Source organism: Sparus aurata, chromosome 7, assembly GCF_900880675.1.
Source record: "Sparus aurata chromosome 7, fSpaAur1.1, whole genome shotgun sequence".
In the NCBI taxonomy this organism is placed as follows: domain Eukaryota; kingdom Metazoa; phylum Chordata; class Actinopteri; order Spariformes; family Sparidae; genus Sparus; species Sparus aurata.
Window position 1 is genome coordinate 13,072,775 of NC_044193.1, and position 16,628 is coordinate 13,089,402.

Here is a 16,628-nt window from a genome sequence, read left to right on the forward strand (position 1 = left end):
TGTCTGTATATATTGTCAATTGTGCAGTTAGTGCAGCAGTACGTACTATTGCATCACAGCAAGAAGGTCATAGGTTCGGGACCCTGCTGGGGTGCAGTTAAAAGTCCAATATTGATATATTATCCAGCCCTAGACAAAGTAATAATATTAGTTTATAGTCAAAATCAGACAAACATGCCAATACCTGTAGGACCACCACCCTCCTGTTATCGTACACCATGAGTAAGATGCCCAATGACACTCCAAGCCACAAATTTATTACATTCTGTTTATTCTGCAAATACCATCTGTAAAAATTATACATCAAGCCTAAGTATGGAACTCCAGGAAGTTCACAGTTCTTTTACAGTCAGATTTATGTCATAAGAAAGTCCCATAAAAACAAGATGCACGTACACGTCAGTGACGTAAAGAAGCACTTGATGCTACAACACAAACCAGATTCCATATAGTCTACGATATTGTGTCACCTTTTGTTGTTCAAACACAACAGGGTGCTTGCCTTCTTTGGATGACAGAACTGAACATTATGTACAGATAAGAAATAAAAAGTGAGTAGAAAAAAAAACAAAAAAACCTAAAGAGATCATCAGTGCTGTGTTTCACATAAGATGCTGAACAGCCGAGCGAGCACATTTAAAGTAAGCTGCGAGCATGAAGTCAAAGTGTATGAGTGCAAGTTGGTGGAAAAAAGGAGCATGAAGATGATAAACAAAAGGGTTGTTTCGTTTACTTTAAGGCCTCGGCAAGCACCCTGTAGCAAAGAGCTGTGCAGTTTTCGTACCCCCAAAACAATCTACGAGCAGTTTCTGAACTCTCAGCTGAACCTGCTCTGAGGGTGTCCGGTCAATAAATGTCCAAACCAAACCCCCATCAACTCCTCATCAACAAATGCTGAGCTCTCCATCTTCTCCCTTTTTTTCTTTCCTCCTCCTTCTTCTTCCTCCCCTTTTTTCGCCCTTCCTTTCTCCAATCATAGCAGGCAGGTGGAACAAACATGGCCCTGCTCCTCCCCTCCTCCACCCCTGCACACTCTACTGGAACTCCCTTCTGAGGGGAAAATGGCCGACGGGAGAAGGTCTGTGCGGCGCAGGGGTGGACACAATGGGAGGAGGTGGTCAGAGAGTGGATGGATGGAAAGTGAGAGTGAGAAGGGGCGATAGTGGCTTTAGTGTCCGTTTCAGTTAGAGGGGGAGGTCATCCCTACCTCTTGGGGTGTGAACAGGAAGGAGGGGGAGGGATGGGGGAGTATGGTTTCAAGGTCCATTTCCATCCAGTGATCCTGTTACAAACGCATATGCCGCCTTTCCATCCAGGACCACCTGCGTTGTGAACTCACATCCTCCGACAAAAGGCCTCTTCAGTCGGTTCCTGTGGCAATGAAGACGAAGAAATTTAAAATGCATCACCCTGACAACAGGCTCCAAAAGTGTGAATTTCCTTCATGATTATACGCAGTGTACTGGTGTCAGACGTCTTTGTTCTCCTGCCACAACATGTCTGATTACTCATAACGGAGATCAATGTGCATTTTACCTCGGAGACAACTGTTACAGTTATGATTCATCTCCATTTATCAACATTTAAGAGCCAGATTAACAAATGAACAACTCACACTAACGCCTTTACACACTAAGTGGTAAAACAGAGAGCCACTGTCTTGTGCTTCCAAAACTCAGTTTCAGTAAAATCTACAGATGGTCCAAAAATTTTAATTCCCTACAGACACATTATTTAAGTTCGTCTTTACAACAGTCCTAAAGTCACTTCTATCAAGCTAATACGCTAATACTTTCGACATGGTTTGCAAACATAAACTGGGTCCAATCTATGTCTGAAGGCCTTCACTGAATATTGCTAGTTTTTCCTTTTGTGTAAACATTTTAATGCTTTAATGATTTTTTCTCTTTTATCTTTCTTTATTATATTACATGAGAGCGTGTTGTTAGACCATTAACCACAGTGTTTGTACATACTCTATGAAGGAATTAATGCGTCTGACCTCGTCTGATTCATTATACTTGTGTAACAGACGGGCGTTGTACAGGATGAATTTAAATGAGACACATTACTGTTACTAGTTCTTGTAATCGCTGCCTCGAGAATACCATTTTTCAAGGCCATGGAGGATTTTTAGGCAATTCTCCTTCACATTCTCTTTTTATGCATTGTAAAAAAAAAAAAATTTTGTACGTGGAAAACGAGAAACAAAAGCTGCATCAATCGGTCGATTGGTCAATTAGCCGATCCGAAGAAAAATAATGAATTGTCTAATATTCGAATAATCGATTCAAGACATTTATAGGTGAAAATTGACGAATGTTTTCTGGTCCCAGCTGCTCAAAAGGGACAATTTAATGCATTACTTTATCACACAACAAAGGCTCTTCTGTCAGAAAAAACATGACCTTTTGTTTTTACTGTTTTGTAACATTGTTCGAGAAAATCTTTGGCGGGTCAATCAAACTTATTGTTAGTTACATCCCGTGTCTGCTTACACAAAAGTGTTTTACCCAAAGTTATCAGGGTGTCTACTGGCATCAGACACTTTCATTTGATTGTTTGATCATTTCGTTTGCATTAAAGATGGACTTTTGGACCAATTCCCTTTTTCGTATTCAAACGTTGCAGGTTAAGTGTACAGCTAAGTTGCGTTTATGTCATTTCTTTTACAGGAAGATTTCACGTAGCAATATGGTTATTGGAGTCGGTTAGGCTTATTATATTTTCCAAAAAGGTAAGTTGAAGTATTAAGTAAAAGGAAAGTATCATAGTCACATCTTGATCTGCTGCGGAAATCTGACCCAAGTCCCTCACAAAGAAATCTACAGCATTAGTAACTTCAACAAATTGTCCACAGGCTTGTGAAGGCAACTGACAGAGTCGGGGAAGGTGTAATTTTTCAGGTCATGTTACAATCAGCTCAGATATGGCTGATAAAGTGATTACTGCATGTAAATAGCTACAAAATGTTAAACAGAGCCCCTTCAAGGCCTAATGATTATACAATATAATTTAAGATATTTTTAAAAGGACCTGCAGACCCCGTGTGTGTATGTATCACACTACAGACTACACACAAATATGAAGACTACCTTTAGTAGGATTCACAGTCTTGTCAGCGTTGACCTCGTCCACTTCCGTTGTGACGCCGCACACCGACTGCTCCATTTTCTCCTCCGTCCCTCCTCCTGGCTGCGGCTCCAGAAGGGAGGATCCTGTTGTTTGTGCCTCAGCTGCTGCACTCGATGCAACTGGTCCTGCCGACTGAGCAGCAATGGTTTGTGCCATCTTGGGCAAAGACGCCTTGGTGGAGAACCAATGTCGCACCAAGTCCGCTGATAAACCACTGGCCTCAGACAGTTCCTGCAACTGTGCACGGAGAATAATCTGTGTTAGTTTCACACATTAAAAGGACAGGCGTGCAGAGGTTTGACCCAAAAGACAGCAAAACAAAAGCAAAATTATAAAGCTAACTGAAGGCTTGAAATGTAAATAAAATAGGGCAATCTGACTCAGGATAGAACTGTTTTCTATGCACAATAACACCAAACATCATTACTGCTGGTATCTCATATCTTATATACTCATATACTCGCATATTTACACCTTATACATCACATGATCTATTTCTATCTATTCAATGTTTTTTTTTTTTTTATGTGGTAATAATCTCATCATCTAGCCCGGAAAGCTGCCAGAGAGACACTTGGACGCATTAGGCAGAGTCAACAAAGAATGCTCATGTGGATATTAAATAAATAAATCAGACCAAGCCATAAAAAAGGAGAAGATAATATCGCTCAGCTGTTACTCTAGTGTCACTTGGCAGTAAAAAAATATAAATAACAATTAAACACCTTTTTTCACAGCTCGCTAGATATACTGACCTCGATGTGCAGGCAGACAAATAATGTATCTATAAGGAATAATCACAGAATATCTCTTTACCGTGAAAAAGTAAGTAATTTTTTAGTACCTCTTTCTCCTTTATGTTATACATAGTAAATGCTCATACTGCATCTTCTGGTTTACCTCTGCACGTCTCTTGTACTACTTTGCCGCTGTGACACTTTAATTTCCCAATGTGGAATCAATTAAGATCATCTTATCTTACGGACAGTAGATACTGTATCAATCACACTGGATTGAAAATGGACTTCAAATGTGGCCCAGTGAGAAAAAACATAGACAACCTAAACCTTCTTAGCTGAAAAATAAAGATCTGTGCTTCCCATGATAGACACAGATCAACAAGTGTCACATAGAGAACAAAATGAACATAATAGCTGTAACATAACACATGTTTTGACCCAAGGACCTCTCCTCAGGCAGCGTGTCAGAAGCTTGAATAAATATTTTTCACTCAAGCGAGAGTGTGAATCCGAATCTTTGCTTTATTATAAGCAGCAAGAGGAAACTTTTTTTTAAGTCACAGTCGGCAAACAATGGAGCTCTTTTGAGTCAAACAGGCTGACAGGAAAATCCTAAGGCACTTTAAATCCTGAATATAATAAAAACCTTTCATTTTATGCAGCTGCATTCGAAATTCTGATGAAAACTCTGATAAAAGTGTTCCAGGGTACAGGTGCTGTTAAGCTATTCATGACCCAGCACACATTCCTTGAGGCAATAATTGTGAAGGAAACATACCAAAGTGCATGCGGCCTTATTCTTGCACAAACTGGATGAAATATTTCATTTTAATCTGCCTTTGTGCAACTTTTATGATTACAATAAAACGTAAACATCAACAAAACATAGCCACAGAACAGATACTTTGCAGTGGAGAAACAAAATGATTCATGGAAAACAATGACATGAAAAGCTGTAAACTGATTAATGGAGCTGATTTGAGGAGCATCCTGCTGCCCCTGATACACACAGTTACAATTCAAACTTAAAATATAATGCTTTTTGAAGCATTTGTGCAGGTGCACAGTCATGCATGTAATCCCATAAAATGTTGTGTTTAACAAGCAAAGGAACAACTACAATCGTATCTCAAAACCTAAAAAAAATTCAGTGTCAATGTAAAGAAGAGACATCTTTTGGAGTGAATTGTTTCCATAGATAGGTGTACATTTTCTGTTGCAGAGCAGTTAGTTAACCAGTACTGTTATTTATTAATTTAGATCGTTTTAATGTACATTGCAGAATTGGAGATAGTGGCTATGGAGATGCTGGCCTTCTCTCGATTATATTGAAATTAGATGGCACATTTGATGGCATTCACAGCCATAGTTGTGAGCAGTTTCATGCAGGAATTTTTTCCTTTCTATTGAACTACACTACCGCAGAATGAGGCAAGCATCTAGTCAAGGACAAATGGCTCATGCTGGAAAAGTAAACATTAGTGTCATCCTCTGTTGTACTGTTACGTTAGCTCCCATAGTTAGCTTCTTAAAATAGCTTCTCTTTCATTAGATGTATGCTTCCTCTCGCTTCTATGCAGTGATCTGCAGCTGCTTCTCAGGTTTCAGTTATGAAATGTGCGAATATTACTTTGTCTTAAATACCTGTGAGTCCTCCAGCCTGCCGTGGCTGTCGAGGTGGGCCTGGAGGATCAGGGAGTTCCCCTTCTTGAGGTCCTCTTCCAGAGCCATGTTCTGGTGCTCCTCCAGCCACTTGAGCTGGCTGTTCTTCTGCATATAACGGCAGTCCCCAAACCAGCGCACTACCTCAGGTCTGGGCAGTCCCGTAGCTGTGATGAGTTCATCATACTGAGTAGCGCTGGGCCACTGGGTACGGGCATAGACTTGTTTGAGCAATTGCAGCTGCTCCACTGTCTTCTTACCTCGGATGGCTGTGGGTTTAGGGGAGTGGGATGGTTTGGGTGTTGGGGTGGAGGATTGGGGAGGTTTAGGAGTGGAGGATGGGGTGGGGCCTGGGGAGGATGTAGATGTGCTGCTGGACTGAAGCGGTAAATTGAGGCTATCCAACCCTTCACCTTCTGCTTTCCCATTGGCCTCTGTCACCTTCAGCATCTTCAGATTTATTTTAATAGGGTTGACTTTTAGTTCTCCTGAACTGTCCTCTTTCTTTCTCTCTTCCCCATCGACCTCCATCTCCTCATCCTCCTCTCGCAATGTCCTTTCTGCCTCCTCTTTCTTTTTCTCAGCTGCCATTCTCTTCCTCCGGTCAGCAAACCAGCCGTGGATCTCCCTTCTCGTCATCTTGGTCTCACATCGTAGTCTGTCCACCTCTTCTCCTGGTGGGTCAGGGTCCAGGGCAAAACTGGCCTCGAGAGCTTTCACCTAAACACAAGACAGGAATACAAGGAGGAATTGATTAGAACTAAATAGATTATTTGATTTATCGACTGGTCAATTAAAAAGAAATTTTAAATCGGTAATTAGGGCTGGTTGATATAGCCTGAAAATAATGTTGAGATATTTATGGTTGCCACACACAATATATATCTTAACATTTCTGAAGGAGATCTGAAAATATAAAAGACTGGACAAGATCAAAATCATAATATTGACCAGCTACCTCAATATTGTAACAATACTGTAGGAATGACTAGTAGCACTATTATTATTAAAACAAGGAGGTTTCTGATGTATAATCATCAGTAATGTGGATATATTTATGATATATGATTTAAAGTGTACAATACTAATTTAGTGCTTAGCTCCCGTAACACTGTTAGACTCAAAATCAATACCGGAGCTTGACTGATATATACATAGGTCGACTATCCCAAATATATTGGTATCGGCTATGTGTTTGATTATTGAACTAAAATATCCTACCTACCAAGTGTTTTGTAACCACATTTGAGAGCTCACTGAAAAAATGTGTATACACACAAATACACATCAATATATTTTTTTACTCCCCAATATCAGTATCAAATATCTCGTATCGGCTGGGCTCTAATAAATACAGCAGAATTAGGGATATTGTTGACTGCTGATGCTACAGTTAGAGGGTCAGGTATGCTATCTGTGCAGCGGCTAAAGCAGCCTCAAGCTGCAAGCCCAAGTCATCAGTTTAAGACCTATAACTGATTAATCACATTGAAAACAGGCATGATACGGCCACATCTAATGTAAAATTAGCGGCAGAGTCTCACCTGATGCGGTTCTCTCTCCTTGTAGCGGATAGCTGTGAAATCAGGAGAAGGGGGTCTGGGGAGTCGGCGGGAAGGTGTGGTGGGAGAGGTGGGAGTCTGTGATGCTGTTGGGCTGACGGGTGCAGAGCTGTGCTGGGGTGTTTTTGCACCAGAGCTGCTGCTATTTTCAGATAAATCAACAGGGTGGGCACAGCCAGATGAGCCGCTCCCTGGTGTACTAGAACCGCTCCCTCCTCCCGCTGTAGACTTACTACCCTGTCCACCTGTACTGGAGCGTGAACCTTTGAGGTTGCGAAAGTGGTAGCGCCGGTCGCTGAACCACTTACGAACTTCTCGTACAGTCAGCCCCGTCAGAGAGATTAGTCGATCAACCTCCTCCTGGTCCGGAAACTGGCAGACCAGAAAGCTGTCCTTGAGAGTGTTAAGCTGCCCTTGCGACTTCTTGCCCTTATAGAAGTTTGGGTCCAGGAATGCGTTGACAGGTGTCTGCGAGCCAGGAGCAGGGGAAGAAGACTTTGAGGCAGGGGAAGACGCCTCCTCCATTTTGATGGTTGGAGAGTCACTGGTGGTGGACTCGACATCAGTTGTGCTTGTGCTGGTTGGGTTATTTTTGTTGCTGCTACCATTGGTACCTTTACTCTTCTGTCCGTTGCTGCCTGTTTTGCTGTTACTGTTACTAGATTTAGTGTCTGTGTTGTTTTTGCTTTCTTTGTTGTCACTCTGCAAACTGCTGGTGTTGTTGGCTTTGCTGATATCAGTGTTCTTAGCATTTGCATGGCTGGTAACCAAACTATTGCTTTTGTCATTGCTGTCCGCATTAGCACTGCTGTGTTTACCATTGACACTGCTCGCCTTAGCATAATTATGATTACTGCTTCCTAGACTAAGGTTGATGACACTAGCTTCACTGCTAGTAATAATACTGCCAGTGCCTCCTCCCCCACTCCGACTACTACTACTGCTGCTGCTGCTGATGATGTTGCTCCCAGTAATGCTGCTGCCTACTGTTCCCACCACCATGCTAATACCTTTATCTGCCACCAGGGCTGCAGCAGGTCGGGCCTGCATCATGGGGCGTGCTGCTGCCTGTGGCTTTGGTGTGACGGCCAGGGCCACTGGAGCACTGCTAACCTGGATACCGTTTGCCACCACAGGCTGTGTTACAATTACCCCTCCTTGGCTCACAAGAGAGCCTTGCAGGAATTGAGGGATCCCAGTAGTGCCCAGTGAGGCAGGCAGGACTGTGATTGTGTGATGGGCTGGGCTACGGTGCCTCTGGGCCTGGTTCTGTGAGCTAGAGGGTGCAGTCTGGATGATGGTGTTAAACATCTTCCTCCTGGCTTCCTCGATCTCCTCTGGAGACCAGCTGATGCCCTGTTTAAGTCTCTGGGCTGTGAACCAGATCTTGATCTGCTCTTCGGGGAACTTTGTGACCACGGTCAGGTAGCAGAGCTCAGCCTTCGTGGGGTATGGGAACTTACTGAAGGAAGTCTTTAAAAAGGAAGAAGAGTCCATGGAGGCACTGTAGGTAGGGATGCTGCTTAGAGGAATCATCACCTGGGAAGGAAAGATGTGAGAGCGGTTAGAGAGATTATTACTTCATTTAATATCTGATTACCTACATGACACTGGGACACATACAAAAATGTAAAACAAAATTACCTTGGGGAGATTTTTTGTGGAGGAAGATGAGGAATTGGATGAAATATTTGGGGAGGCTGTAATTGGTGCAGATTGATGAAGGCTTTTGCTTTGAACAACTGATACCACCTGTAGAGATAATTTAAAAGTCAAATCACAACAGACTTTTCCAAAACAACTAAATATGGAGAGAGAAAGAACTACCACCAACCTGTGTGATTGGAGTCTTCAGCATTGGTAATGATCCAGAACCATTCACAATCTGGATCCCTGGGGGCAGAGTGACCTTGGTCGTTCCATTGTGGACAATAGTGGGAACGTGGGCGACTGTCACCGCAGTAGTCTCTTTTCTCTCAGTCTCTCTAGAGGCAGATATAGAGTGCGGGTCTGAAGGACCATCGTCAGAGACTGGATGAGAGACCACTATCCGTTTCGGTTCAGATTTGCCCTTCAGCATCCTCATAATTGGGGTTTTGGTGATAGAAATCTCACTATCCTTCCCTGCCTCTGCGCCAGTCACCAGATTCTGCTCCACCACTACTCTCCTGTCCCTCTTCTTCAGCTGCAGAGTCGTGTTCAACGTGCTGGGGTGAACCCTGGCATTATGCAGGGCCAGCCCCTCAAACTTGGGTGCAGAAACCCCACAGTTCACACAAAAGAAGCTGGGGTCTGCGCGGAAGTCTGGGTGCCCGGAGTACACGTGATCCAAGAACAAGTTAAGGTCATGGGTTTCAAAGTTACAAGGCTTACAGGTGTATGTGCCCGTACCATCTTTGACAGTGTCCCCTGCCTCTGGTTTGGAAGACTCTCCAGGGTCAAAGGGGCTATGTCCACTAGAAATCCTTGATTGATGCAGAAGAACAGGAGAGTCCCGTTCAGCCTCCTCTACTGGACGTATGATCTTGCTGGGGATCATACAAGGCGTAGTAGACTTCCTCTTGCTCGCCATGGTGTGACCACAGGGTGGGGAGGGTCAGTCAAATGGCTGAGAATGAGGTGTGAGTGAGAATATGGGTCGTTCTCTGGTTGACTATAGACCAGGCATGGGGGAAGGAGGACAATGTGACGTGTCCATAGGTCCGCTTGTAGTTCCTACTGCAACTTTGAGGGAAAACCTGGAAACGAGAGAGGGGAACATGTTTAAGTTCAGTAGTTCAACCTGGATAGGTTTGGTTAGTGGTACAAACTCCTGAAAGTCAAGGGAAGAGATTGGAAGAAGGAAAAGGATGGAATATCTTACGCTACTCAGAACAAGCCGGTTTCCTTTCAGCTGGATGAAAATCATGCATAGCTGGATGTTTCCAGGTGATTATCAACAGAGTTTTGGAAAATAATCAGCTGAAGCCTTTAAAATCAGGCATTGCCCATGAATCTTTAATTAAAAAAAGAAAAAAAAACTAAACTCTCCTGCCCAATGAAACTCAAGGCTATCTCTTTTATGATGGTTTTCAAACAAGCTCAGTCTGCTTCTGCACTGAAGGCTTTTGGGGAGAGCTCCTGTCCTACCCCCTTCTTTCCCCTCCCCCACACAACTCTCTCTCACTTCCCCTCATTCAGACACACCCCCACGGGGAAAGCACATTCTGTATTTTCTTTCTCATCCAGAGCCTCTGTAGCTTCACTGGACACCTTTAAAAAGATTGCCACATAAATACACACTTGTGAATGTGTTGCTTAACACAGGGGCTACTTGATGAGATGTTGTGCAAGTGGGTGCTTCAAAAGAGCTTAGATGGAAAAATGGCGTTGTCTGCCAACAGATGCAAATGCACGGACGGGCATGAGAATATGAATCTTCACATTTGGACTTCACCTCTAGATCCCTTGTCTCTATACAAAATGGCGAAGCTTCCTGTGGAGGAGTTTCCCCCTCCCTCTGCCCTCTGCTCCCTCCTTGTAGTGATGCAGTATTGGAGGACAGCTCTAGGGCAATTACTCTCCCAATCACTCTGCACTGACATGACACCTCATGCACGGAACAGCGAGAGCTCACAAAAGTACAACGGCTCAAAGAAGTCCAACAGGAAAACCTTAAAAACCTTTCAAAAGTATGAGTCCCTCCCTATGCAAAGATACTTGAATGCAGATTTTCTGGTAGGGTTAGAATAAAATAATCCTTCCCTTAGTATGCACTAACAGACCAGCCCCATACAAACCTTTTCTGGGACTTGTTTCAGACCTCTTTGTGCATGAAAGCTGCTGCCACACCGCCAGCTCTGTCAGGTGTGCAGTGTTAATAAACCGTCCCCTTTTCCACTGAAATATAACTTGTTCGATGGCAAAGCCTCTCTCAAGCTTTTAGCTACAAACGCACTCGCACACCGCCTTGCTTTGCACCAGAAAGGTCATGGTACATTAGCTCAAAGCCAAGTTAACCCTCACAGGACTGGGGTGTGTGACAAATGGCTTTTCACACACACTATCCGAGCGAAAGAACACAGAGATCACTTTCCTGCATTCAAAAGCCTGCAACCACAGTTTCAGTTTGAGGCGATGCAAAACTTTGAGGTTTCTTAATGTGCAGCTTATTTACAGTCTACGCACTTTCATCTTAACTGGAGTCGCATCAAATTAGTTATTGAGAAGGCTACACCTCTCTTTGGATCAGAGTGTGAGGGGTTAACAGGCAAGTGAAGTTTGCTACTGTGCAGGGAATGTGATGCCCCTCGTTCCCCTGTGCACCCCCCAGAGAGAGTAACTGCCCTTCTCTTGGGCTGTTGTGTGCACCCCTCCTACTCCCCTGCCATTCAGTTCTGCATCAGGGGGCACCGCTCTGCCAAGGCAGGCTGGTCACATGACCAACACAAAGGCTTATGGGTGGGCAAGCCTCAGCCATCCATCACGTGGTTCTGTTGGGTGTGGGTGGGCAGGCGAGAGGAGAGGAGAGGAGATGTGAGAGCGAACGGGAGAGGCTGGTGGGGGATGGGCAGCCGGTTTGGGGTGAAGGAGGGGTGTTAACTGTCGTGGAGAAAGCACTGAGGTGTTTCAGTGAGGAATTTTTTCCTCCGATACCCCCCCTCCAGTCGGCCAACACCACCCCACCCTGCTAACCCCCGCTCTTCAACACCCCCTTCTTGCTCCAAACTACAATCACACAGTCCTTCCCTCCTCCTCCTCCTCCTCCTCCTCCCTCCCTCTCTTCCTCGCTGCACTGCACAAGCAAGCCTGGAATGTTCCAACCCGAGCTCTTCAGCCAGTGGACATAACCTGAAGCTCAGCTACAGTGTCTGTATGTGTCCACACAGGGCCTCAAAATAAGACAAACAGTGAACACATAAGGTGTCACGCGGTATAAAATCCCATCTGTACATATCGACAGGCTGACAGGTAGCGCGACAATGGCTACAAAGTTCACATCACGCTGATGGCATGTGGTAAAATCAAGATCCACAACTGTGTGAACACCTCTTTAGACAAAAGGTGTGAGAGTAACGAGCAGAGGCCTTGTACAGGTGAGGAGAAACAATACACACTGCAATCTGAGCTATTTATCAGTGAGTCACAGCGATGTCAGGTTCACATGTGTCCTGTTGGCTCACTGGTATGAGGGCATTGGCTGGTAACTTTAATCTGAATGTCGCACATACGTTGACTGACCATGTGGTGATGATGGGTCGGCGTCTGTTACACGTGTCGGCATTTGCATTTGTGGGTTTCCTGTGAGAGTGCAGAGAGAAGTGAGGTGGGGTGGGGTGGGCGGGGGCGCATGTGTGCTCACGTTTGTGTGTATGTGGTGTGCGGGGGTGGCTGCCTGCATGCCTGTGTGTGAGGCTTGTTTACTGAGGTAGAGAGGCTGACGTTTTTTTTTCTGTGTGTAAGAGTCAGAGATCTCCCAGTGACACACAGACACAATGTTTTAGTACTCTTAGTTCATAACCTATATTATCTACGCCTCATCAATGGCTCAGCACAGCATGACCTCCTTTTCATCCCCTGGCCTGACTCTTGTCTAGGCCTGCGATATATCCTCTGAGTGCAGGCCAATAATAGCTCCCACTCACACACACACACGAATCCAACAGCTTGGCTGCATAGCATACCTGCATGCTAGCGACTACCTGCCACACCTAGCTGAGAATACAGGTGTAACAAACGCTCTCTTTAGCAGAGAATAGGTGTACAACACAGGTGGCAGTGTCCTTGTTTCCTCAATTCCTCTCTCGTCTTTTTTCTTTCCTCCCTCCCTTACTCACTCACTCCCCCTCCCTCTCCCACCATCTCTGCACCCTCTTCCTCCCCCTCCCTTCACTCCTTCTTCTCCTCCTCCCTCCCTGAGCAAGTTTGGCCCAGGGAGACAGGTCGGCAGCGCCACTGGTGTGTTACTGTCCCCATGGCAACCACCTCCTACCCCCTTTCTCTCTCCCACCAGCTCATTTCTCTGAAGCACATGTGTGTGGGTAAACACACACACACACACACACACACACACACACACACACACACACACACACACACACACACACACACACACACACACACACACACACACACACACACACACACACACACACACACACACACACACACACACACACATCTCCTATGCCATCCAGTTGCTGGCTCTAGCGGGACTTGTTTGTTCCACACACCCCTGCGAGTGGTATTTGGAGAGTCCCTGCCCTGCTCCTATTTCAGTGCCTCCCTCACGCGGTGTTGATGTCTCCAAGCTAGGTGTGGTCGCCGTCGTCAAGGCACGTTATTGGCTGTAGCTGATGCCATCTCTTCCTGTTAACTCATGCCCGTGTCCAGACATCTGCCCCGTCCCTTGGCCTGCTGTGGCCTGAAGCCTGCAGAGCTCCTGTATCCACTGCTGAAAATCTGGCAGATATCCTTCAGTGAGGATCCCAAGAACCACCTCTATACCCAAGTGTAGTCAAGATTATCATCAAGACTGCAGCGCAACACGAACTATTCGCCACCTACAAGTCTCTGTAGCAAAACAGGAATTCTTCACCGTAGATTTATTCCGTCCCAAACGCAAACGCCTTAAAATCGCACCTTAAAAGCAGACAACTAGCCTCCTCCTGTCAATCGACTCCCTCACTCTCCACCATAAACACTTGCACCTTTTGTGACTAAAACTTCTTTCTGGCAACAATAAGAAAACCTCAATGACAGTGTTCCTACAGCGTCATTCCATCTGCTCCTCAGTCCCATTTGGGCTGCTCTCAGGTCAGAGGAGCGGATGGCTGCGTGGGTTGCAAACGGCTGCATTGCTGTGGCCACTGCCAGTGCATGCGTTGAAACTGGGTTGCTGAGTGGGGAGGGAGAGAAAAATGGCGGAGCACCATGCTCTGTGCTGTCCAACCTAAAATGGCTGACATCACAAGCTGTTAACCAGCCAAGCAGAGCAAGAGGCTGCTACCGCTGCTGCTGCTGCTGACCCAAACCTGCTCGCTCTCTGGACATGTGAGTGGATCGCACAGCTCCCCCACCCCCCACGCCAGGACTGTAGAAAGGCTCTTGAGCAGCAGCTGATTCTGTTTTAGTGGTTGGGATCTGGAAGTTAATTGTCATTACACAGGTCAACACAAAGAGGAGGATGCCAATTACTGAGGGGCTGACACACAAAATCTGATTGTTTGGTGCTTAAAATGGGAAAACAAGCAGACTCTCGAGATATGAGAAGAGCAAAAGTGCAAGCCACCAACTTAACCTGTATGAGCTGCAAAAACTAAGGGGGAAGAAAGCAAAGAGAAAGAGGGGTGGGAGGCGGTGAAGGGGGTGTGTGTAAGCGAGACTATTCACTGACATGCACAGCCATTGAGCTCAAGCATCACCACAGCAACACAAAAGATATACAACAAAACGAGGCAGAACAATAATAATACAAAACTTTTGTACCGCTTATCACCCATAGACAATTTGAGCGGGTTTGTTTTGTTTTTAAAATCCTCAACAGTGGGACAGAAAACGGTCCTATTCTCACAGTAAAAGGTGTACAGCAGGTGATGGCTAGATTAAGCTGCTTGTCTATGGCCGGGACTCACGTGGACATCGGACACAAACTGACTGATAGCCGTCTGGGAAAGCTTTGCTCTTAATCCCTGGACTCACACACTCACACACACACACTCATGACAACACTGACATGATAAATAACCATGGCAACAGCATGTAAACTTATAACTGCCTGTCGTGGGAATATGGAGTAAAGCATGAGTTTATGGAAAGGGTGAACACAAACATTCAACGATATAAAAATGGTCTAGTAACACTTGTAAATTAGCAACTCTGACAGACATTATTGGTCACAGGAGGTCAAAGTTACGTCTAACTTCTTCATTCACAGCACAGACTGGAGACTTTGTGTACATCTGCCTTTTGTTTACGGGGGAAAATCCAACATGTCATTCTGTGATATAGACAGACAACTTCTAGTCCCTACTAATGTGAACACGGTACTTTCTACAAAATGTGAGAACATAGTGTTATTTTAGTGAAAACAGCTCTGGTTGAACCGTAGCGCTGAGTCCCTGAGCGGAGCCGCGTCAAACATTTCCGAAAACGATGCGTGTTCATCTTCCGCTCAAGTTAGGCGGAGTGAGCCCCAACTTAATGGGCTCGTCTGCATGTATAGGTTTAAATATTGTACCCAAATCAGAGCGGAGGAAAAAGGCAAGCCCACAGCCTGAATAAAAAAAAAAAACAATAATAAAAAAAACTACTCTTTCTCCCCCCCCCCCCCCCCCTCGTTGGCTGTCGCCATTTTAAGCAGGCGACATGCAGCTGGGCAGCACCGCTGAGCCAAAGCGCAGCCCGCAAAGGTAAGACCGTCCGCGATGGCTCACATAAGTTTGGGGAAAAGGTGAAGCACTTGTGTAAATGTGTATGATAAAACCGCACTCACCTCGCTCTGTCGGGGCTCGGTGTATGCGGCGGAGGATTTGAGAAAGTTTACAATGATATGGACTGAGTGGAGCCCGAGACTGACGGGAGGTTCGGGCTTCACTGATGGTAACTTATAGGCTGGAGCCCCCTCGGTCCATCGGCTGGTGATAAACGTGACACCGGAGCCACACCGGTCCCCACGACGGCCCCCTTGTTTTTGCGCTTGTTTATTTCGAGTGGCTCTCGGTGTTAAAGCAGGCAGTGGAGGGGAGGAAAATACGACGGACGTGCCGAGGGAAGAGACGGACACGTGACGCAGACGTCACTGACGATGGAGTTGGCGTGAGAGCTCGAGCTCCGCCGCGCGCAGAGCAGAAGTGAGTCAGACATCCCGTCCGGACTCTGACCCAGCTCTGCAGGGGGGGTCGCGGTCATGTTGGAGGAAGAGACAGAAACCCTTCCGCCGGTCCCGGTGAAACGTGATTGTTACAGCAACTCACACCTGTCCCGGTCCCAGGTGACCCCCTCTCTTAAAGAGACAGTACACACATGATGTCAAAAGTTAGCCCGCATTCACCCCCACTCCCTCCCCAACCTTCACTCTACAGCCATGCGACTCTAATCTACGAATATACAAAATGATAACAAGTATGACACTATGGCTAATTAATCTTGCAGTTGTCTCCAAGTTCACATCAAGCAGGTCGACTATAGATGCACAAACACACAGAAACAGTAATAGTAGTCACTACTCAAAATGAGTTAGTCATATTGGGATATTTTTGTGTTTCACTCTGTTGTTCTGTGACAGTTTTTATTTTGTGACTCAAATATAATGCTCTGTGTCTGTTTTTCATTTTTGAATGTTGGGTTGCTTTGAGAATTGCAGTCTGGTCACATCAAAACCTCACTCTGTCCTGAACCTGCCTGTTTTTGCTGACATTTTAATAAGGGTCCTTTAGGAAAGATAAATACCATTAAGACAGTATTTTTGTTCCCCAGCTAGACGGGGGAAATTATGAAGAAAAATCCAACAATTGATTATAATTTTTTTTTTTTTTTTAGGGTTGCTGAG

General features: G+C 45.3%; 1 protein-coding gene across 3 annotated transcripts; it reads right to left on the reverse strand.

Moving 5' to 3' along the window:
• Positions 1-254: 254 nt before the first annotated feature.
• zhx3b (zinc fingers and homeoboxes 3b) lies at positions 255-16,034 on the reverse strand. 3 transcript variants are annotated; one of them, XM_030422908.1, is made up of 7 exons: positions 15,573-16,034; positions 8,934-9,837; positions 8,744-8,851; positions 7,082-8,638; positions 5,520-6,257; positions 3,096-3,372; positions 255-1,371 (listed from the first exon to the last, which is right to left on the reverse strand). In XM_030422908.1, the coding sequence occupies exons 2-7, from the start codon at positions 9,669-9,671 to the stop codon at positions 1,361-1,363; spliced, it is 3,429 nt and encodes a 1,142-aa protein (XP_030278768.1). In that variant the 5' UTR covers positions 9,672-9,837; positions 15,573-16,034; the 3' UTR covers positions 255-1,360. The 3 variants fall into 3 exon arrangements, with proteins under 3 accessions (XP_030278768.1, XP_030278770.1, XP_030278769.1); XM_030422910.1 differs by lacking the exon at positions 15,573-16,034 and adding an exon at positions 14,713-14,804; XM_030422909.1 differs by lacking the exon at positions 15,573-16,034 and adding an exon at positions 9,963-10,208.
• Between the last annotated feature and the right edge of the window lie 594 nt (positions 16,035-16,628).

What these genes read in the sequence shown, in the direction of transcription:
- zhx3b (XM_030422908.1), bottom strand. Translation starts at nt 9,671, where the DNA reads ATGGCGAGCAAGAGGAAGTCTACTACGCCTTGTATGATCCCCAGCAAG. An exon ending in TGAAGACTCCAATCACACAG is followed by an intron (nt 8,852 to 8,933) that starts GTTGGTGGTAGT and finishes TTATCTCTACAG; the next exon opens with GTGGTATCAGTTGTTCAAAG. An exon ending in CCACAAAAAATCTCCCCAAG is followed by an intron (nt 8,639 to 8,743) that starts GTAATTTTGTTT and finishes TTTCCTTCCCAG; the next exon opens with GTGATGATTCCTCTAAGCAG.